The 24,605-nt window shown below is 41.0% G+C and overlaps 1 protein-coding gene across 1 annotated transcript in view; it reads right to left on the bottom strand.

Moving 5' to 3' along the window:
- The window catches only part of LOC139751173 (uncharacterized), a 122,978-nt gene that overhangs the window by 83,645 nt on the left and 14,728 nt on the right, over positions 1–24,605 (bottom strand). Inside the window, exons 3-4 of the mRNA XM_071666295.1 lie at positions 20,495–20,581; positions 18,333–18,505 (exon numbers count right to left, since the gene is read on the bottom strand). Of these exons, the coding sequence (XP_071522396.1) occupies positions 18,333–18,505; positions 20,495–20,581 (260 nt within the window). The remainder of the gene's footprint in view (positions 1–18,332; positions 18,506–20,494; positions 20,582–24,605) is intronic.

Genomic DNA, 24,605 nt, shown 5'->3' with positions numbered 1-24,605 from the left:
GGGAAAAAAAAAAAAAAAAAAAAAAAAAAAGTGACAAATACTTAAAGAAACAGGGGGATTTGTGTTTGGCATCTATGGATCTGGGTAAAGCAAATGACAGGTTTAGTAGCTGAGCCTTGTGGAAGGTCTTATGAATTTATGGCATGGGAGGAAAGCTACAAGAGGCAGTAACAAGTTTTTATTAACAATTTAAGGCGTATGTGCGAGTTGGGAATGAGGAGAGCGAGTGGTTCCAGGTCAAGGTTGGTCTACGACAGGAATGTGATGTCACTATGGCTCATAACCCAAGGATACATAATTGAGCCATACTGACCCCAGCAGTGCCAAAACATTCAATATTTTTCATTTGGGCACTTGAAAACAGATTCGCATCTTGTGATTTTTCATATTTCATTGTTCTCTTTCAGTGAATGTCTTTGTAAGTCTCAACAATTTTGATCTGACATGTTATGGACCAATTCACAATCAATGCATGACTGGGGTCAAACTGACCCTAAGTTATTAATGTGAAATATATGAGAGTTACCTTCTAAACTATGTGCAGTACAAAATATATATATTGTAATAATTGTTAATTGACAGGCGTGCGAAAGAGAGACTTTTGGATGTTAATGTGCTGAGAGGTGCAACTGGAGGGATGTCTGATCATTATCTTGTGGAGGCTAAGGTGAAGATTTGTATGGGTTTTCAGAAAAGAAGAGTGAATGTTGGGGTGAAGAGGGTGGTGAGAGTAAGTGAGCTTGAGAAGGAGACCTGTGTGAGGAAGTACCAGGAGAGACTGAGTACAGAATGGAAAAAGGTGAGAACAATGGAAGTAAGGGGAGTGGGGGAGGAATGGGATGTATTTAGGGAATCAGTGATGGATTACGCAAAAGATGCTTGTGGCATGAGAAGAGTGGGAGGTGGGTTGATTAGAAAGGGTAGTGAGTGGTGGGATGAAGAAGTAAGAGTATTAGTGAAAGAGAAGAGAGAGGCATTTGGACGATTTTTGCAGGGAAAAAATGCAATTGAGTGGGAGATGTATAAAAGAAAGAGACAGGAGGTCAAGAGAAAGGTGCAAGAGGTGAAAAAAAAAGGGCAAATGAGAGTTGGGGTGAGAGAGTATCATTAAATTTTAGGGAGAATAAAAAGATGTTCTGGAAGGAGGTAAATAAAGTGCGTAAGACAAGGGAGCAAATGGGAACTTCGGTGAAGGGCGCAAGTGGGGAGGTGATAACAAGTAGTGGTGATGTGAGAAGGAGATGGAGTGAGTATTTTGAAGGTTTGTTGAATGTGTTTGATGATAGAGTGGCAGATATAGGGTGTTTTGGTCGAGGTGGTGTGCAAAGTGAGAGGGTTAGGGAAAATGATTTGGTAAACAGAGAAGAGGTAGTGAAAGCTTTGCAGAAGATGAAAGCCGGCAAGGCAGCAGGTTTGGATGGTATTGCAGTGGAATTTATTAAAAAAGGGGGTGACTGTATTGTTGACTGGTTGGTAAGGTTATTTAATGTATGTATGACTCATGGTGAGGTGCCTGAGGATTGGCGGAATGCATGCATAGTGCCATTGTACAAAGGCAAAGGGGATAAGAGTGAGTGCTCAAATTACAGAGGTATAAGTTTGTTGAGTATTCCTGGTAAATTATATGGGAGAGTATTGATTGAGAGGGTGAAGGCATGTACAGAGCATCAGATTGGGGAAGAGCAGTGTGGTTTCAGAAGTGGTAGAGGATGTGTGGATCAGGTGTTTGCTTTGAAGAATGTATGTGAGAAATACTTAGAAAAGCAAATGGATTTGTATGTAGCATTTATGGATCTGGAGAAGGCATACGATAGAGTTGATAGAGATGCTCTGTGGAAGGTATTAAGAATATATGGTGTGGGAGGAAAGTTGTTAGAAGCAGTGAAAAGTTTTTATCGAGGATGTAAGGCATGTGTACGTGTAGGAAGAGAGGAAAGTGATTGGTTCTCAGTGAATGTAGGTTTGCGGCAGGGGTGTGTGATGTCTCCATGGTTGTTTAATTTGTTTATGGATGGGGTTGTTAGGGAGGTGAATGCAAGAGTTTTGGAAAGAGGGGCAAGTATGAAGTCTGTTGGGGATGAAAGAGCTTGGGAAGTGAGTCAGTTGTTGTTCGCTGATGATACAGCGCTGGTGGCTGATTCATGTGAGAAACTGCAGAAGCTGGTGACTGAGTTTGGAAAAGTGTGTGGAAGAAGAAAGTTAAGAGTAAATGTGAATAAGAGCAAGGTTATTAGGTACAGTAGGGTTGAGGGTCAAGTCAATTGGGAGGTGAGTTTGAATGGAGAAAAACTGGAGGAAGTGAAGTGTTTTAGATATCTGGGAGTGGATCTGGCAGCGGATGGAACCATGGAAGCGGAAGTGGATCATAGGGTGGGGGAGGGGGCGAAAATCCTGGGGGCCTTGAAGAATGTGTGGAAGTCGAGAACATTATCTCGGAAAGCAAAAATGGGTATGTTTGAAGGAATAGTGGTTCCAACAATGTTGTATGGTTGCGAGGCGTGGGCTATGGATAGAGTTGTGCGCAGGAGGATGGATGTGCTGGAAATGAGATGTTTGAGGACAATGTGTGGTGTGAGGTGGTTTGATCGAGTGAGTAACGTAAGGGTAAGAGAGATGTGTGGAAATAAAAAGAGCGTGGTTGAGAGAGCAGAAGAGGGTGTTTTGAAGTGGTTTGGGCACATGGAGAGGATGAGTGAGGAAAGATTGACCAAGAGGATATATGTGTCGGAGGTGGAGGGAACAAGGAGAAGAGGGAGACCAAATTGGAGGTGGAAAGATGGAGTGAAAAAGATTTTGTGTGATCGGGGCCTGAACAAGCAGGAGGGTGAAAGGAGGGCAAGGAACAGAGTGAATTGGAGCGATGTGGTATACCGGGGTTGACGTGCTGTCAGTGGATTGAAGCAGGGCATGTGAAGCGTCTGGGGTAAACCATGGAAAGCTGTGTAGGTATGTATATTTGCGTGTGTGGACGTGTGTATATACATGTGTATGGGGGGGGGGGCCAGTTCTTTCGTCTGTTTCCTTGCGCTACCTCGCAAACGCGGGAGACAGCGACAAAGTATAAAAAAAAAAAAAAAAAAAAAAAAAAAAAAAAAAAAAAAAAAATGCAGGACTATAATATTTCACTACAAATGCTCTAAAAAACAAAAGGAACAGAGAAGGGGGCCAAGTGAGGATATTCCCTCTAAGGCTCAGTCCTCTGTTCTTAATGCTACCTTGCTAACGCAGAAAATGGCGTGGGGATAGGGAAGAAAGAATACTTCCCACTTATTCCCTGCGTGTCGTAGAAGGCGACTAAAAGGGAAGGGAGCCGGGGGCTGGAAATCCTCCACTCTCGGTTTTTTAATTTTGAAAAAGAAGGAACACAGAAGGGGGCCAGGTGAGGATATTCCCTCAAAGGTTCAGTCCTCTGTTCTTAACGCTATCTTGCTAACGTGGGAAATAGCAAATAGTATGAAAGAAAAGATGTATATAAAAAATGTTTTATTCCAAAACATTACACATACTGATTATCCAGAACAATATGCATACAAAACATGTTTAATAAGAAAGTGCTTAGGGCTTGCTGCAAGGGTTGCGTCACTACCACAATAACTTTTGTCAGTTTCATGTCACGTGCTGTATCTCTAACATGCCACGTCAGAAATACTTGCATGATGAACAAATTAGGGATCTATTAGCAACCAGCGTCATAGACAAAAAATTGGACGATATAAGTGATGAATTTATGCCTCCTCCTGGCAACACTTCAGTTGACAGTTCTGATAAACATGACGGTATTACTGGAGACAATTGTCAAACAGATGTTACTGCTATGATCTCCTGTGCTGCCAAAAGAGATGACGAATTTAAGTATGCACCATAAGGAGATAAGGGGTATTTGAAAGCTCTATTCATACAAAGTTGTATGGCTTCGCTGAATGTTTTGACAACTCACACTGGAATTACTTTATATGCTGTTAGTTGAATAACTCAAGACCCATCTTCCAACTTTTGACTTTATATTCAACAGCAATACGATGACTACTATTTATTTTATCTATTCATTTTGCTTTGTCGCTGTCCCCCATGTTAGCGAGGTAGCACAAGGAAACAGACGAAACAATGGCCCAACTCACCCACATACACATGTATATACATACAAGTCCACACATGCAAATATACATAACTACACATCTCAACGTATACATATATATACACACACACAGACATATACATATATAATGTACATAATTCATACTTTTGGATGTTAATGTGCTGAGAGGTGCAACTGGAGGGATGTCTGATCATTATCTTGTGGAGGCTAAGGTGAAGATTTGTATGGGTTTTCAGAAAAGAAGAGTGAATGTTGGGGTGAAGAGGGTGGTGAGAGTAAGTGAGCTTGAGAAGGAGACCTGTGTGAGGAAGTACCAGGAGAGACTGAGTACAGAATGGAAAAAGGTGAGAACAATGGAAGTAAGGGGAGTGGGGGAGGAATGGGATGTATTTAGGGAATCAGTGATGGATTACGCAAAAGATGCTTGTGGCATGAGAAGAGTGGGAGGTGGGTTGATTAGAAAGGGTAGTGAGTGGTGGGATGAAGAAGTAAGAGTATTAGTGAAAGAGAAGAGAGAGGCATTTGGACGATTTTTGCAGGGAAAAAATGCAATTGAGTGGGAGATGTATAAAAGAAAGAGACAGGAGGTCAAGAGAAAGGTGCAAGAGGTGAAAAAAAAAGGGCAAATGAGAGTTGGGGTGAGAGAGTATCATTAAATTTTAGGGAGAATAAAAAGATGTTCTGGAAGGAGGTAAATAAAGTGCGTAAGACAAGGGAGCAAATGGGAACTTCGGTGAAGGGCGCAAGTGGGGAGGTGATAACAAGTAGTGGTGATGTGAGAAGGAGATGGAGTGAGTATTTTGAAGGTTTGTTGAATGTGTTTGATGATAGAGTGGCAGATATAGGGTGTTTTGGTCGAGGTGGTGTGCAAAGTGAGAGGGTTAGGGAAAATGATTTGGTAAACAGAGAAGAGGTAGTGAAAGCTTTGCAGAAGATGAAAGCCGGCAAGGCAGCAGGTTTGGATGGTATTGCAGTGGAATTTATTAAAAAAGGGGGTGACTGTATTGTTGACTGGTTGGTAAGGTTATTTAATGTATGTATGACTCATGGTGAGGTGCCTGAGGATTGGCGGAATGCATGCATAGTGCCATTGTACAAAGGCAAAGGGGATAAGAGTGAGTGCTCAAATTACAGAGGTATAAGTTTGTTGAGTATTCCTGGTAAATTATATGGGAGAGTATTGATTGAGAGGGTGAAGGCATGTACAGAGCATCAGATTGGGGAAGAGCAGTGTGGTTTCAGAAGTGGTAGAGGATGTGTGGATCAGGTGTTTGCTTTGAAGAATGTATGTGAGAAATACTTAGAAAAGCAAATGGATTTGTATGTAGCATTTATGGATCTGGAGAAGGCATACGATAGAGTTGATAGAGATGCTCTGTGGAAGGTATTAAGAATATATGGTGTGGGAGGAAAGTTGTTAGAAGCAGTGAAAAGTTTTTATCGAGGATGTAAGGCATGTGTACGTGTAGGAAGAGAGGAAAGTGATTGGTTCTCAGTGAATGTAGGTTTGCGGCAGGGGTGTGTGATGTCTCCATGGTTGTTTAATTTGTTTATGGATGGGGTTGTTAGGGAGGTGAATGCAAGAGTTTTGGAAAGAGGGGCAAGTATGAAGTCTGTTGGGGATGAAAGAGCTTGGGAAGTGAGTCAGTTGTTGTTCGCTGATGATACAGCGCTGGTGGCTGATTCATGTGAGAAACTGCAGAAGCTGGTGACTGAGTTTGGAAAAGTGTGTGGAAGAAGAAAGTTAAGAGTAAATGTGAATAAGAGCAAGGTTATTAGGTACAGTAGGGTTGAGGGTCAAGTCAATTGGGAGGTGAGTTTGAATGGAGAAAAACTGGAGGAAGTGAAGTGTTTTAGATATCTGGGAGTGGATCTGGCAGCGGATGGAACCATGGAAGCGGAAGTGGATCATAGGGTGGGGGAGGGGGCGAAAATCCTGGGGGCCTTGAAGAATGTGTGGAAGTCGAGAACATTATCTCGGAAAGCAAAAATGGGTATGTTTGAAGGAATAGTGGTTCCAACAATGTTGTATGGTTGCGAGGCGTGGGCTATGGATAGAGTTGTGCGCAGGAGGATGGATGTGCTGGAAATGAGATGTTTGAGGACAATGTGTGGTGTGAGGTGGTTTGATCGAGTGAGTAACGTAAGGGTAAGAGAGATGTGTGGAAATAAAAAGAGCGTGGTTGAGAGAGCAGAAGAGGGTGTTTTGAAGTGGTTTGGGCACATGGAGAGGATGAGTGAGGAAAGATTGACCAAGAGGATATATGTGTCGGAGGTGGAGGGAACAAGGAGAAGAGGGAGACCAAATTGGAGGTGGAAAGATGGAGTGAAAAAGATTTTGTGTGATCGGGGCCTGAACAAGCAGGAGGGTGAAAGGAGGGCAAGGAACAGAGTGAATTGGAGCGATGTGGTATACCGGGGTTGACGTGCTGTCAGTGGATTGAAGCAGGGCATGTGAAGCGTCTGGGGTAAACCATGGAAAGCTGTGTAGGTATGTATATTTGCGTGTGTGGACGTGTGTATATACATGTGTATGGGGGGGGGGGCCAGTTCTTTCGTCTGTTTCCTTGCGCTACCTCGCAAACGCGGGAGACAGCGACAAAGTATATAAAAAAAAAAAAAAAAAAAAAAAAAAAAAATGCAGGACTATAATATTTCACTACAAATGCTCTAAAAAACAAAAGGAACAGAGAAGGGGGCCAAGTGAGGATATTCCCTCTAAGGCTCAGTCCTCTGTTCTTAATGCTACCTTGCTAACGCAGAAAATGGCGTGGGGATAGGGAAGAAAGAATACTTCCCACTTATTCCCTGCGTGTCGTAGAAGGCGACTAAAAGGGAAGGGAGCCGGGGGCTGGAAATCCTCCACTCTCGGTTTTTTAATTTTGAAAAAGAAGGAACACAGAAGGGGGCCAGGTGAGGATATTCCCTCAAAGGTTCAGTCCTCTGTTCTTAACGCTATCTTGCTAACGTGGGAAATAGCAAATAGTATGAAAGAAAAGATGTATATAAAAAATGTTTTATTCCAAAACATTACACATACTGATTATCCAGAACAATATGCATACAAAACATGTTTAATAAGAAAGTGCTTAGGGCTTGCTGCAAGGGTTGCGTCACTACCACAATAACTTTTGTCAGTTTCATGTCACGTGCTGTATCTCTAACATGCCACGTCAGAAATACTTGCATGATGAACAAATTAGGGATCTATTAGCAACCAGCGTCATAGACAAAAAATTGGACGATATAAGTGATGAATTTATGCCTCCTCCTGGCAACACTTCAGTTGACAGTTCTGATAAACATGACGGTATTACTGGAGACAATTGTCAAACAGATGTTACTGCTATGATCTCCTGTGCTGCCAAAAGAGATGACGAATTTAAGTATGCACCATAAGGAGATAAGGGGTATTTGAAAGCTCTATTCATACAAAGTTGTATGGCTTCGCTGAATGTTTTGACAACTCACACTGGAATTACTTTATATGCTGTTAGTTGAATAACTCAAGACCCATCTTCCAACTTTTGACTTTATATTCAACAGCAATACGATGACTACTATTTATTTTATCTATTCATTTTGCTTTGTCGCTGTCCCCCATGTTAGCGAGGTAGCACAAGGAAACAGACGAAACAATGGCCCAACTCACCCACATACACATGTATATACATACAAGTCCACACATGCAAATATACATAACTACACATCTCAACGTATACATATATATACACACACACAGACATATACATATATAATGTACATAATTCATACTTTTGGATGTTAATGTGCTGAGAGGTGCAACTGGAGGGATGTCTGATCATTATCTTGTGGAGGCTAAGGTGAAGATTTGTATGGGTTTTCAGAAAAGAAGAGTGAATGTTGGGGTGAAGAGGGTGGTGAGAGTAAGTGAGCTTGGGAAGGAGACCTGTGTGAGGAAGTACCAGTAGAGACTGAGTACAGAATGGAAAAAGGTGAGAACAATGGAAGTAAGGGGAGTGGGGGAGGAATGGGATGTATTTAGGGAATCAGTGATGGATTGCGCAAAAGATGCTTGTGGCATGAGAAGAGTGGGAGGTGGGTTGATTAGAAAGGGTAGTGAGTGGTGGGATGAAGAAGTAAGAGTATTAGTGAAAGAGAAGAGAGAGGCATTTGGACGATTTTTGCAGGGAAAAAATGCAATTGAGTGGGAGATGTATAAAAGAAAGAGACAGGAGGTCAAGAGAAAGGTGCAAGAGGTGAAAAAAAGGGCAAATGAGAGTTGGGGTGAGAGAGTATCATTAAATTTTAGGGAGAATAAAAAGATGTTCTGGAAGGAGGTAAATAAAGTGCGTAAGACAAGGGAGCAAATGGGAACTTCAGTGAAGGGCGCAAATGGGGAGGTGATAACAAGTAGTGGTGATGTGAGAAGGAGATGGAGTGAGTATTTTGAAGGTTTGTTGAATGTGTTTGACGATAGAGTGGCAGATATAGGGTGTTTTGGTCGAGGTGGTGTGCAAAGTGAGAGGGTTAGGGAAAATGATTTGGTAAACAGAGAAGAGGTAGTGAAAGCTTTGCGGAAGATGAAAGCCGGCAAGGCAGCAGGTTTGGATGGTATTGCAGTGGAATTTATTAAAAAAGGGGGTGACTGTATTGTTGACTGGTTGGTAAGGTTATTTAATGTATGTATGACTCATGGTGAGTTGCCTGAGGATTGGCGGAATGCGTGCATAGTGCCATTGTACAAAGGCAAAGGGGATAAGAGTGAGTGCTCAAACTACAGAGGTATAAGTTTGTTGAGTATTCCTGGAAAATTATATGGGAGGGTATTGATTGAGAGGGTGAAGGCATGTACAGAGCATCAGATTGGGGAAGAGCAGTGTGGTTTCAGAAGTGGTAGAGGATGTGTGGATCAGGTGTTTGCTTTGAAGAATGTATGTGAGAAATACTTAGAAAAGCAAATGGATTTGTATGTAGCATTTATGGATCTGGAGAAGGCATATGATAGAGTTGATAGAGATGCTCTGTGGAAGGTATTAAGAATATATGGTGTGGGAGGAAAGTTGTTAGAAGCAGTGAAAAGTTTTTATCGAGGATGTAAGGCATGTGTACGTGTAGGAAGAGAGGAAAGTGATTGGTTCTCAGTGAGTGTAGGTTTGCGGCAGGGGTGTGTGATGTCTCCATGGTTGTTTAATTTGTTTATGGATGGGGTTGTTAGGGAGGTAAATGCAAGAGTTTTGGAAAGAGGGGCAAGTATGAAGTCTGTTGGGGATGAGAGAGCTTGGGAAGTGAGTCAGTTGTTGTTCGCTGATGATACAGCGCTGGTGGCTGATTCATGTGAGAAACTGCAGAAGCTGGTGTCTGAGTTTGGTAAAGTGTGTGGAAGAAGAAAGTTAAGAGTAAATGTGAATAAGAGCAAGGTTATTAGGTACAGTAGGGTTGAGGGTCAAGTCAATTGGGAGGTGAGTTTGAATGGAGAAAAACTGGAGGAAGTGAAGTGTTTTAGATATCTGGGAGTGGATCTGGCAGCGGATGGAACCATGGAAGCGGAAGTGGATCATAGGGTGGGGGAGGGGGCGAAAATTCTGGGGGCCTTGAAGAATGTGTGGAAGTTGAGAACATTATCTCGGAAAGCAAAAATGGGTATGTTTGAAGGAATAGTGGTTCCAACAATGTTGTATGGTTGCGAGGCGTGGGCTATGGATAGAGTTGTGCGCAGGAGGATGGATGTGCTGGAAATGAGATGTTTGAGGACAATGTGTGGTGTGAGGTGGTTTGATCGAGTGAGTAACGTAAGGGTAAGAGAGATGTGTGGAAATAAAAAGAGCGTGGTTGAGAGAGCAGAAGAGGGTGTTTTGAAGTGGTTTGGGCACATGGAGAGAATGAGTGAGGAAAGATTGACCAAGAGGATATATGTGTCGGAGGTGGAGGGAACGAGGAGAAGAGGGAGACCAAATTGGAGGTGGAAAGATGGAGTGAAAAAGATTTTGTGTGATCGGGGCCTGAACATGCAGGAGGGTGAAAGGAGGGCAAGGAATAGAGTGAATTGGAGCGATGTGGTATACCGGGGTTGACGTGCTGTCAGTGGATTGAATCAAGGCATGTGAAGCGTCTGGGGTAAACCATGGAAAGCTGTGTAGGTATGTATATTTGTGTGTGTGGACGTATGTATATACATGTGTATGGGGGGGGGAACGTTTCTTTCGTCTGTTTCCTTGCGCTACCTCGCAAACGCGGGAGACAGCGACAAAGTATAATAATAATAATAAAAAAATAATTCATACTGTCTGCCTTTATTCATTCCCATCGCCACCTCACCACACATGAAATAACAACCTTCTCCCCCCTCATGTGTGCGAGATAGCGCTAGGAAAAGACAACAAAGGCCCCATTCATTCACACTCAGTTCCTAGCTGTCATGTAATAATGCACCGAAACCACAGCTCCCTTTCCACATCCAAGCCCCACAGAACTTTCCATGGTTTACCCCAGATGCTTCACATGCCCTGGTTCAATCCATTGACAGCATGTCGAACCCTGTATACCACATCGTTCCAATTCACACTATTCCTTGCACGCCTTTCACCCTCCTGCATGTTCAGGCCCCGATTACTCAAAATCTTTTTCACTCCATCTTTCCACCTGCAATTTGGTCTCCCACTTCTCCTCGTTCCCTCTACCTCTGACATATATATCCTCTTGGTCAATCTTTCCTCACTCATTCTCTCCATGTGACCAAACCATTTCAAAACACCCTCTTCTGCTCTCTCAACCACACTCTTTTTATTTCCACACATCTCTCTTACCCTTACATTACTTATTCGATCAAACCACCTCACACCACATATTGTCCTCAAACATCTCATTTCCAGCACATCCACCCTCCTCCGCACAACTCTATCCATAGCCCACGCCTCGCAACCATACAACATTGTTGGAACCACTATTCCTTCAAACATACCCATTTTTGCTTTTCGAGATAATGTTCTCGACTTCCACACATTCTTCAAGGCTCCCAGAATTTTCGCCCCCTCCCCCACCCTATGATTAACTTCTGCTTCCATGGTTCCATCCGCTGCCAAATCCACTCCCAGATATCTAAAACACCTCACTTCCTCTAGTTTTCCTCCATTCAAACTTACCTCCCAACTGACTTGACCCTCAACCCTACTGTACCTAATAACCTTGCTCTTATTCACATTTACTCTCAACTTTTTTCTTTCACAAACTTTGCCAAACTCAGTCACCAGCTTCTGCAGTTTCTCACATGAATCAGCCACCAGCGCTGTATCATCAGCGAACAACAACTGACTCGCTTCCCAAGCTCTCTCATCCACAACAGACAGCATACTTGCCCCTCTTTCCAAAACTCTTGCATTTACCTCCCTAACAACCCCATCCATAAACAAATTAAACAACCATGGAGACATCACACACCCCTGCCACAAACCTACATTCATTGAGAACCAATCACTACTATTATGAATGTAATAAACAGGCAAGGAAAACGGACGAATGACTGGAAACTGCTGACACTTGATGAACTTCATACTTATGTTTTTTTTTTGTTTTTTTTTTGCCGCTGTCTCCTGCATTTGCGAGGTAGCGCAAGGAAACAGACGAAAGAAATGGCCCAACCCACCCCCATACACATGTATATATATATGTCCACACACGCAAATATACATACCTACACAGCTTTCCATGGTTTACCCCAGACGCTTCACATGCCCTGTTTTAATCCACTGACAGCACGTCAACCCTGGTATACCACATCGATCCAATTCACTCTATTCCTTGCCCTCCTTTCACCCTCCTGCATGTTCAGGCCCCAATCACACAAAATCTTTTTCACTCCATCTTTCCACCTCCAATTTGGTCTCCCACTTCTCGTTCCCTCCACCTCTGACACATATATCCTCTTGGTCAATCTTTCCTCACTCATTCTCTCCATGTGACCAAACCATTTCAAAACACCCTCTTTTGCTCTCTCAACCACGCTCTTTTTATTTCCACACATCTCTCTTACCTTTACGTTACTTACTCGATCAAACCACCTCACACCACATATTGTCCTCAAACATCTCATTTCTAGCACATCCATTCTCCTGCGCACAACTCTATCCATAGCCCACGCCTCGCAACCATACAACATTGTTGGAACCACTATTCCTTCAAACATACCCATTTTTGCTTTCTGAGATAATGTTCTTGACTTCCACACATTCTTCAAGGCTCCCAGGATTTTCACCCCCTCCCCCACCCTATGATCCACTTCCGCTTCCATGGTTCCATCCGTTGCCAGATCCACTCCCAGATATCTAAAACACTTTACTTCCTCCAGTTTATCTCCATTCAAACTTACCTCCCAATTGACTTGATCCTCAATCCTACTGTACCTAATAACCTTGCTCTTATTCACATTTACTCTTAACTTTCTTCTTTCACACACTTTACCATACTCAGTCACCAGCTTCTGCAGTTTCTCACATGAATCAGCCACCAGCGCTGTATCATCAGCGAACAACAACTGACTCACTTCCCATACTTATGTTTTATATCTATTTTTATTATACTTTGTCACTGTCTCCCGCGTTTGCGAGGTAGCGCAAGGAAACAGACGAAAGAAATGGCCCAACCCCCCCCCATACACATGTATATACATACGTCCACACACGCAAATATACATACCTACACAGCTTTCCATGGTTTACCCCAGACGCTTCACATGCCTTGATTCACTCCACTGACAGCACGTCAACCCCGGTATACCACATCGCTCCAATTCATTCTATTCCTTGCCCTCCTTTCACCCTCCTGCATGTTCAGGCCCCGATCACACAAAATCTTTTTCACTCCATCTTTCCACCTCCAATTTGGTCTCCCTCCTCTCCTCGTTCCCTCCACCTCCGACACATATATCCTCTTGGTCAATCTTTCCTCACTCATTCTCTCCACGTGCCCAAACCACTTCAAAACACCCTCTTCTGCTCTCTCAACCACGCTCTTTTTATTTCCACACATCTCTCTTACCCTTACGTTACTCACTCGATCAAACCACCTCACACCACACATTGTCCTCAAACATCTCATTTCCAGCACATCCATCCTCCTGCGCACAACTCTATCCATAGCCCACGCCTCGCAACCATACAACATTGTTGGAACCACTATTCCTTCAAACATACCCATTTTTGCTTTCCAAGATAATGTTCTCGACTTCCACACATTCTTCAAGGCCCCCAGAATTTTCGCCCCCTCCCCCACCATATGATCCACTTCCGCTTCCATGGTTCCATCCGCTGCCAGATCCACTCCCAGATATCTAAAACACTTCACTTCCTCCAGTTTTTCTCCATTCAAACTCACCTCCCAATTGACTTGACCCTCAACCCTACTGTACCTAATAACCTTGCTCTTATTCACATTTACTCTTAACTTTCTTCTTTCACACACTTTACCAAACTCAGTCACCAGCTTCTGCAGTTTCTCACATACTTATGTATGCTTGTGAATTCTAACAGAAGTCTACAAAAGCAAAAATCAACAGTGTGGCAGCAGTGGAATCACTCATGTGGTTTTCCTATATCTACCAAAACCATGGCAGTCAAGTGATTTGAAAAGATTCATAGAGCAAAACATTATGATAACCCAGCTAGACAAAACAGTAGACTGTCTAAGGATAAACTTACTGCTGTTGTCTTACTGTCAGATAAGATTTGCAGAAAATTCTGAACATTGTTACCGACATTGTGAGAGTGTTACCAATGAAGAGCATTTGTATCCTTATAGGGGACACTGTACGTATATTCAGTGTATGTTATTAACACCTGCTAAATATGGCCTTAAATTCTGGTTTCTGGCGGATGCTGATACATATTACACATCAAATATTGAAATGTATACAGGTAATGATGATGAGAGAGCTCATGAATTAGGAAGGCATGTTGCACTAAAGCTTACAACTCACTTGCATAGAACAGGAAGAAATGCCAAGTGACAATTTTTTCACTTGAAATTTGCCATAGAGCTTGCATCACAAAAAATTATTAGAAAGAGTTATTCGTGGTAACAGAAGGGAAGTACCAAAGGAACTGGGAAGTAGAAGAAATTATCTAAAAGTGTCTTTGTCGTTAGTGAAGAAGGGGTACAAACAGTGTCATGCAAGGCCAAGAAAAATAAGAGTGTTTTACTGTCAAGCCAGCACAAAGATAAGAAACTGGGTGACTGCAACAAAAGAAAACTGGAAGTGATACTGTATTACAATTCAACTAAAGGAGGTGTTGATTGTGTAGATGAGAGAGTTGGTACATACAGTGTCAAATACACAAGGAAGAGATGACATGTTCCCATTTGGTGTAACTTAGTTGATTTGGCATGGTACAATGCATTTGTTCTCTATACATCCACATTTCCAGATCATCACAGGGCTGAGAGCCACAGGAGATGACTTCCCCTTTCTGAACTGGGTATGGCTTTGAGTCACAAGAAAGGGAAGCCAGGAATGCTGGTGTTGCTTCATGTAGTTCAGGACAAGACTGAGTTACTTCATCTGTTTCTTCAAATAAACATTCAAGATGTTCAACTTCATTTTTTTTTTTTTTTTTTTTGCCGCTGTCTCAAGATATTTAGAGTGCCCAAGGAATTTTAAAGAAACTAGTGCAAAATTTAAGTAGTGTTGTGAATTTGTATGCCCTTAACATCATTTTGTAATATGTCAAATATGTGATGAAGAAGACCTCATAATGGCATTTCATGTTGATTTAAAGGAGACAAGTTTCTTTTTATAAGTTGTTTTTTCGTTACAAGTTTTATAAGTTTCTGCTTCAAAATGATTTTAGTTTCTGCATAAATCATCAGATACCATGTATAATATAACTGCATCCAATACACTTAATCTTATATCATTCCTTCAGATATTATACTGAAAAATACTGGATGGGGTCAAACCGACCTCTGTCATGCAGTGACATAGAGCGGAAATGTCATGTATCCATGGGTTAATTTGTTTATGAATGAAGTGATGAGGGAGGTAAATACAAGGATCTTGGAGACAGGAGTGAGTATGTAGTCTGTAGCACTGAAGGGGTCTGGAAAGTGAGTAAATTGTTGTTTGTTGATGACAGCACTGGTGGCAGATATGAGAGAGAAACTACATTAGTTGTTGTCTGAGTTTGGAAGGAGTGTGTGAAAGGAGGAAATTGGGAGTATATGTAAATAAAAGAAAGCTTATTAGGTTTGGCAGGGCAGAAGAGTTTAGTTGGGGTGAGTCTGAATGGAGAAAGTTTGGAGGAAGTGAAGTGTTTTAGATATCTTGGAGTGGACATGGGAGTAAATGGAAGCAGGAAAGCACAGGCGAGTCATAGGTGGGTAAGAGAGTGGAGGTTCTTGGAACACTAAGGACTGTCGAAAGAGGGCAAAAATGGTTCTCTCTGAAGGTATAGTAGTCCCAACAATGTGAATCCATATTGACAAATGAGTTGATCACGGTGGTAGCAGAACAATGGATGAAAGTGGAGAATACTCTGTTTTGTTTTGACATAAAGCCATGTTCAAACAGACTAACAACATGAGAAAAGACTACACTGTTTATATGGAGAACAAACTTCTATCTTGCTGGGATTATATAAGTGTCTCCCCAGATGGTTGGTGTCAACTGCTGGCTATGCCTCTTCCGATGACATACCACCATTTTTCCCACTGCTTTTCACAAGCAGAGGAATCCTTCCTAATGATTCATTATGTTATTTGTTGCATTCCTCATCTCTTATCCAAGTCTTTATGGACAATCCCAGAGCAAAGAATTTGTCACCAACAGAAATGCAAATGAAAACATATTTGGGATCACATTAGTACATAGACAGAGCAACAGAGAATAAGGGGAATCAAGAAAAAAGAGATTTGGATCGTAACTACAAATGGGTTAATGAGAACTTGACAGAATTAACGGAGGAAAAACTTAAACAAGTTACATGACAATAAATGCCTTTTCAGTGCCAACAAACACAGGCTCTACAATTAAGGACACAGTGTGAACAAAAATGAAGGATTTGGGAATTGTTTATCATACAGGGAAAAAAAAAAAAAAAAAACATGAATCTAAGGAATACTGAAAAAAATAGTGCTCTCAACATAAAGAATAAACAGAAAGATACAGTGATCATTAGCAACAAAAGACACACAGAAGAAAGTTTTTAATGGGTATATAAGAAGTAAACATGAATACAGTTTGTTTGGATGAGAGGGCTTGGGAAGTGAGTCAGTTGTTGTTTACTGATGATACAGCGCTGGTGGCTGATTCATGTGGTGTGAGGTGGTTTGATCGAGTAAGTAATGAAAGGGTAAGAGAGATGTGTGGTAATAAAAAGAGTGTGGTTGAGAGAGCAAAAGAGGGTGTGTTGAAATGGTTTGGACACATGGAGAGAATGAAGGAGGAAAGATTGACAAAGAGGATATATATGTCAGAGGTGGAGGGAAGAAGGAGAAGCAGAAGAACAAATTGGAGGTGGAAGGATGGTGTGTAAAAGATTTTGAGTGACCAAGGCCTGAACATACAAGAGGGTGAAAGGTGTGCAAGGAATAGAGTGAATGGGAACAATGTGGTATACCGGGGTCAACGTGCTGTCAATGGATTAAACCATGGAAAGGTATGTGGGGCCTGGATATGGAAAGGGATCTGTGGTTTCTGTGCATTACACATGAGAGGTAGAGACTGAGTGTGAATGAATGTGGCCTTTTTTGTCTGTTCCTGATGCTGCCTCACTGGAGAGAGAGAGAGAGAGAGAGAGAGAGAGAGAGAGAGAGAGAGAGAGAGAGAGAAGGGGGAGGGGGATGCTATTTCATGTATGGCAGGGTGGCGATGGCAATGGATGAGGGCAGCAAGTATGTATAGGTACATGTGTATATATATATGTCTGTGTACATATATGTATTCATAAGTTGAAATGTGCATGTATGTATATGTGCATGTGTGGGCATTTATGTAAATACATATGTATGTGGGTGGGTTGAGCCATTCCTCGTCTGTTTCCTCACACTACCTCGCTAACGCGGGAGACGGCAGTTAAGTGTAATAAATAAAACATGAATACTACCACCAGTAAATCTGACTGAATTGAACAAGAGAGAGAGAATACAGAAACATTTCACAAGGAAAAGAAATGGAACTACAATGTAAGATTAAAAGAGGCAGAGCTTCACAGTCTAGTACATGAAAAGGATAAATATAAGACACTACATATCTGGCAACAAATGAAATTAAGAACAATGTTTTAAAGCTGAAAGCAACCAAGCAAAGTCAATCGATCATTGATCATTAAGTCAAGAAAAATTCCTGGAAACATAAAACAGCATAAGAAAAAGATACTCAACTGTCCAAGTGGGAAGTTGGAATGATAATTCACTGCAATACCTTGCGATCTAAGAACTTTATACAGAGAGACTACAAAGACATTCAAAAGAAGATCAGACTCATGACTGATGACAATACCATATAAACCTAGAATATATACATACACCAAAGGTGGAGCCACTGAAAAAAAAAAAAAAAACTTTACATAACAAGCAAAAGAAGTAGTGAAATATGAAGGGGTGTTCAAGAGCATTGTCTTCAATATTCAAGTGATCAGCACTATGTGCAAGCTCTGTTGATATGACAAAATCTCATTGCAGGTAATTGTAGATAAGCAAGGAGATAAACCCATCTAATACTGGTATAGTATAATTCTCCAAAGTGAAAATACAATCAAATCTGTTTGTCATCTCCTCATACATTTCCCTGTCTTCTTCATGTGTTCTTCCCTCTATTCTAATAAATTTCATGTTTGTAACTCATTTTGTATACATTATCTATAAATTTTACTTCATCCTAAATTTATAACTAATATCCCTTCTTCCTCATCTTATGACTTCACACATTCACTCCTCCACTTTAACTCCTCTCTATAAATCTTTATATCAACTTCTCTAAACATCAATGAGAATGCTAAAATGAAACCAGTGACATAATACCCATTTTCTAACTTCAAGCTACAAACTAAAACCGATCACTTCAATCTCTCCTCATCATTAAACACACTAAAAGCAATAATCTTAAACTCCCTAAAAATTCCTGGACATCTTGATCAATCAAATACACAAACCATCCCTATCTATGTATCTATCTTCCTAAATCCAATACCATTTCCCACTAATGAGTGGCTTACTTCCAGCAGAATTTCCTTAAACATTATAGTCACAGCAAATCCACTCAACTTACCTCATTAAAGCTAGCCACAGTCTTGTTTTTCTTCTTTTTCTTTAACTTCGGTGCAGTTTCTATGAAATATTCCTCAGCTGTAGGAGCATTCTGCTTTTCCTGTGTAACCACATCAAAATTCTCTGCATCATGTTCAAAAGTTTTCTTTTTCTTTTTTTTCTTTTTGGCATACACTGTAAACATACATCATAATAATAAATACCAGTTCCCCTATCTCAAGTCCATCAAAATGTAAACCATCTTTATTTCTCAGGACATGGGAAGAGTCACTGAGGTTTAGAATCTAGGCTGTGGAAATGAGTTATCTGAAGGGAGCATGTGGTATGGATAGATGGATAAAGTAATGAGGGGGTGTATGAGAGATCTGGTATGGCAGGGATTGCAAAAGAAATAAATTGTGGAGTGGGAGAGTGGGTGAAACATAATGCTTTGAAGTGGTTTGGACATGAGGAAATTAATTCAAGACAAAAAGTTTACAAAGAGGGTAGGACAGTATGAATACAGGAGTTGGTGAGAGGAAGAACGCCTATGACGGGGTAAGAATACATGGAATGTGTGTGGGTGAGAGTCATGTATGAAAAGGGATAAATGGAGACTCTTTTGCAATGGCAATCCCCTTAATGGGAGTTCCTGAAGGAAACAGGCATCATAGATATTGATACATAAATAGCAAGACAGGTACAATGAGAATCTTAACCAATCACTTTACCTACTAATAATCCTGATTACCTCATAGAGGAGAGCCAGCCACACAACCCTGTGGTTGAGTTTCATGATGCATCAGTAAACCTCTCAATACTTAATATATGCTATGTAAAGTACCTGCAAAAGACCTTGTCAGTCCCTCATAAAATTATAAAGGCAATACATGGCTTAGGTTTATTGTGGTATGCTATCAGGGTGAAATCATCATATATCTGGTCCCTGACACTTATGTTTTCTAAGGCCTCAGTGTGCTTCAAGCTAATTCTAGAAGGATGTTCTTTCTTTACTCCTCATGGCTGCCACTTCATTTTGAGTATTTTGCTTCTAGGTACTGTATTTCTTCTGCTTGTGCTTTCCTTTCTAAGAAGGAGAAAACCAGAATTCCTACTTGAAAGGGAGAAAATGAGGGTACATGTGAAATTTCTTGGCACAATGGGAGCTCAGAACACATGATAAGGCAGCTGCTTGCCAGCACTTATAGCCTTCCTAACAATGTCATCCTACCACCAAAACCTATCTCTGGTTGTCCAAGTAAGACTTCTAGATCAACAGATAACTCCCTAAGACAAAAAGTATTCAAGCAACCCTGCATTTCAGCTGCTAAACTTAAGAAAAGCCATCCAAAACTTCAATGAAATGTCTCTCAAAGAACCATTCAACATGGCCAGCAAAAAGGACCATCACATTCCCTCCCACAAGGCAGCTGCCAAACCATTTACAGGAATCAGTGAGCAACAGTGGAATAAGGTGAAGTTTTCCATTAAAAGTTCTTTCAAATGTGTGCAATCAAGGCAGGGGAGGGTGAAAAGGCCAAAGGGTGCCAGTCCATATGACTCTCGTTTCATAATGAAGACAGTTAAACACCAATGTAGTATGATGATCCAGAATTACTTTAGTGGTACAAAGGGTAAGGGAGAGTTGTGCTTTTTACCAAAAAGCACTAAAACAAACGGAGAGCAGTTCATTATAGTGCTAGAGGGCCATCTGCCTCCTTTTTATGAGGTTCATGGATGTGATGACTTTATGCAGGGTTGTGCCCTCTGCCATAAGGCTAGGAAGGTGATGATTTGGTTATCAGATGAAAATATTCAACCGCTACAGTGGCCTAGGAACTCTCCAAGACCTTAACCCAATTGAAAACTGTTGGAACCAGGTAAAAGTCAAGCTTGCATCCTACAATACCTCAGTGCCTTACCTCATTCAGGAGATCATGACCCTATGGGCCCAAAATATGGACAAAGAATACTTCAGGAACCTTGCCAATTCTATGTCTAGACATCTACATGTGGGTAATCAAGGCCAAAGGAGATATGACAAAATATCAAAATGTAACTGTGACATAGCCTTTGAAAATATATGGGGTGTAGACAAAGTTTTTTCTTGCAGAAACAGTAAGCACCCTACACCAGAAATATGAAAAATTATGACTGCTTCAAATACAAACAAAATCATCTTACATCCACCAGCTTCCAAAATTGTTGGACTTTTCTGTTCTGCTCCCTGATCTTCACTAGTTTTCTTCTTTTTCTTCTTGTTCTTTTTTTCTGAAAATATAATCAATAATCATCCACACATAAGCATTACATGTTCAAATTAGAAAAATGAGTGCATAACATAATAAGCATACGTGATTCATACAAAATTCCACCCATTACTCTCTAATTCTTACCATAAAAAGAAACTTCCTGTGGTTCATGTAAAATAAGCCCAAGCAAAGCAAAGTTATCTCAGAGCTCTTCAGTCACTATACATCTCTACATACTCAGTCGTGAAAATCCTAAAGAAATGTCTAAACTATGGGCCAGAATACCAAAAGACTTCACACTTTCTAGATAAAACACCTACATTACTGGGAACTTCATGATGCTGATATCATTCGTAATAACTTACTAAAGAGTGGCAATCTCTTAGACAAGTTCAGTTTCAATCTTACCATAATATCTAATGAAGCAGTGTCATTTTGACCAGGCAAGAATAGTTTTTAATTCTAAGACCAAAACTCTTGGTCTGAGGAATACTGATTTTGCCAAACTGAGGGCCATACAAAGACAAGGACAGTGTCTGTATACGTCAAAGCAGATAAAACCTTGCAACTGATTCTAAATCAAGTCCTTTACATTTGGGAAGGCAGAGCATTATCCCTGGGCTATGGTGCCCCAAAACTTTGATTTTATCAATTGAAGACATTGTTCATGCATGGGGAGATCAAATTTGAGATGGAATGATAGAGTGAAAAAGACTTTGAGCAATCTGGTTCTGAATATGCAGGAGGGTAAAAGGCATGCACAGGACAGAGTGAATTGGAACGATGTGGTATACTGGGGTCAACATGCTGTCAATGGACTGAATCAGGATATTGGAAGCAGCCGAGTTAAACCATGGAAACTTCTGTGGGATCTGGCTGTGGATACAGAGCTATAATTTCAGGTAATTACACAGCTAGAAAATGGATGCAAGCAGATGTGGCCTTTCTTCATCTGTACCTGGAGCTACCTCACTAACACAGCAAAAGCTGATCAAGTATAAAAAAAAAAATGAGCGCGTGTGTGTGTGTGTGTGTGTGTGTGTGTGTGGTAAAGCCTTTCATAAAATGAAATGTTAGTCCAGTTGAATTTATTACCACATCTCTCTCTTACTCTTTCATTACTTACTTACTCAAACTACCTCACACAACATATTGTCCTCAAACACTTCATTTCTTTGACATCCACACAACTTTGTCTATAGCCCATGCCTCTCATCTATATAATATTGTTGGGACTACTGTAACTTCATACATGCCCACCTTAGCTCTCCCAGATGTTTACTCTTTCTTTCTTCAGTGCTCCCAGAACATTTGACCCCTCACCCACCCTATGAATCCCTTCTGCTTCAATGGTTTCAATTGGTGCTGCCATATCCGCTTTAAAAAAGATATCTAAAACACTTCACTTCCTCCAATTCTTCTCCATGCAAACTCATACCTAAACTAGCCTGACTCTAAACCCTGCTAAACCTAATATCCTTGCCTTTATTCACACAATCTCAACTTTCTTCTTTCAAACACTCTTCCAAACTCAGTCACCAACTTTTCCAGTTTCTCACTTGAATCAGCCATCAGTGCTGCATAACCAGCAAACAACAAATGACTCACTTCCCAGACCCTCTCAACCCCCAAAGGATGCATACTTGCCCCTTTCTTCAATACTCTCTCTCTCCAGCCCATCCATAAACAAATTAAACAACCATGGTGACATCACACACTTTTGCCGCAAGCCAACCTTCTCCAGCAATCATTCACTCTCCTCTCTTCTACTTGTATACATACCTTACATAACTCAGAAAAACTTAATGCTTCTAGCAGCTTTCCAACCACACCATATATTCTTAAGACTTTCCACAAGGCATTTATGTCAGTTCTATCACATACATTCTCCAGATCCATACATGCCACTTACAAATCCATGCATTTTTCTTTTTAAAGTATTTCTCACACACATTTTTTGAAAGCATACCCGTTCCACACATCCTCTACTAGTCGTCCCCAATTTGTTGCTCTGCACATGCCTTCACCCTCTCAATCACAAGCCTCCCTCCCATATAACTTACCAGGTACACTCAACAAACTTATATTTCTGTAGTCTCAACACACCTTTGTACAATGACACTATACATGCATTCCACCAATCCTACCTCACCATGATCCTTACAAGCATTTAAAATCCTAACCAACCAACATCAAAGTTCCCCCTTCTTGAAAAAATTCAACTGCAATACCATCCACTCCTGCCACCTTACCATATTTCATCACCTCTTTTCTCTTCATCAAACCACTCTCCAAGACTTTCACTTCACAACCATACCAACCCAAACTCCATCAAAGAGATTCAACAGTCCTTCAAAAATACTCAATCTGTCTTCTCCTCATTTCATCTCTACCTGTTATCATTTCCCCTTTTGCCCCCTTTGCCAATGTTCCTATCTGTCCTCTTATATTCTGCCACATTATTATTCTCCTTCCAAAACAACTAAGTCTCCCTAAAGTTTACCAATACTCACTCACCCAGCTCTCATGTACCCTCTTTTTCAACCTCTACACCTTCCTCTTGACCTCCTGCCACTTTCCTTTATATATCCCCCAATCATTTGCACTCATTCCCTATAAATAGTGCCCAAGCACCTTTCTTTTCTTTCACTAGCAACTTTACTTCATACCATCACTCTATACCCTCTCAAATCTGCACATCTCCTATCTTTAACATTCCACATGCATTTCTTGCACATGCCAATACTACCCTACATACTTCCCATTCCTTACCCACTTCCCTTGCTTCATGTACTCTTACCTTTAGCCATTCCATTCAATCCCTCCTGGTACTTCTTCACAGAAGTCACTTTTCTAGGTTCAATTACTTTCACCGATCCCTTCTTGCCAATACCTTTTCCTCTTTTCGTAAAACATCTACAACTCTTTACCTTACCTCCACAAGACAGTGGCCAGACATCCCATATGCTGCCCCTCTCAGCACATTCACATCCAAAAGTCTCGCTTTTACATCCTTTTATCAATGAACATGTAACCCACTAATGCTCGCTGACCATCTTTCCTAACACATGTAAACATGTGTATGTCCCTCATTTTAAACTAGGTATTCCCAATCACCAGTCCTTTTTCAGCATACAACTCCACAAGTTGTTTACCATTCTCATTCAAAAAACTTAATACCCCATGCCCTAATCATACCCTAAACAGCCTCACCTTTGCATTCAGATCATCCTTCACTAATACCCAGACTGTGGAAATGCATTATTTGAGAAGAGCATGTGGTGTGACTAGATGGAATTAAGAAAGAAATGGAAGGGTGTATGACAGATGAGGTATGGCAGGGAATACAAAGGGATGAATTGTGGAGCGGCAAAACAGGTGAAATGTAATACTTTGAGGTTGTTTGGACATGTGGAAAGAATGCAAGACTGGTAGTTTTCAAGAAGAGCGGTGAGAGTGGAAGACCACCTGTGACATGGGCAAATACGGTGGAGGAATACTGGTGTAAGAGAAACAGTGGAAGAATGTGTGGAATGGTGTACGCAAGGGAGGCATGTAAGGACAGGGATAAGGGGAGACTTTTTTGCTTTGGCCACTCCTTGATGGGAGTTCCCGGAGGGAAAGGGCATCAGATGATATAGATATAAGGGATAAGGAAAGGTCTGCTTAGAAAAGTTTCATACTTCAGTGTGAAGATTCAGTTTACATATTAGCCAATTTCTTTCCCAAAGACTGCATATACAGTACACAAAAAAATCATTAGCATTAGGTAAAAACAGTAACATAGAACATTAGGTAGCCACATTAAAATTAAGTAAATGTAGTTGGCAGGAACGTTAGCTTGGAGCCCCTGAAAACACTTCACTAGAGTTGCCCTCTGCCACTATATATACATATGTATTATCATTTCATTCTTATAATACTTGATCGCCATTTCCTGCATCAGAGGTAGCACTATGAAACAGATGAAGAAAGACACATCCATTCACTATTCGTTATTTCTATCATCATACTTAAACCACGTTTCCTGCATCAGTGAGGTA

Source organism: Panulirus ornatus, chromosome 11, assembly GCF_036320965.1.
Source record: "Panulirus ornatus isolate Po-2019 chromosome 11, ASM3632096v1, whole genome shotgun sequence".
Classification (NCBI taxonomy): Eukaryota; Metazoa; Arthropoda; class Malacostraca; order Decapoda; family Palinuridae; genus Panulirus; species Panulirus ornatus.
This window is presented reverse-complemented; position numbering and strand designations above follow the sequence as displayed.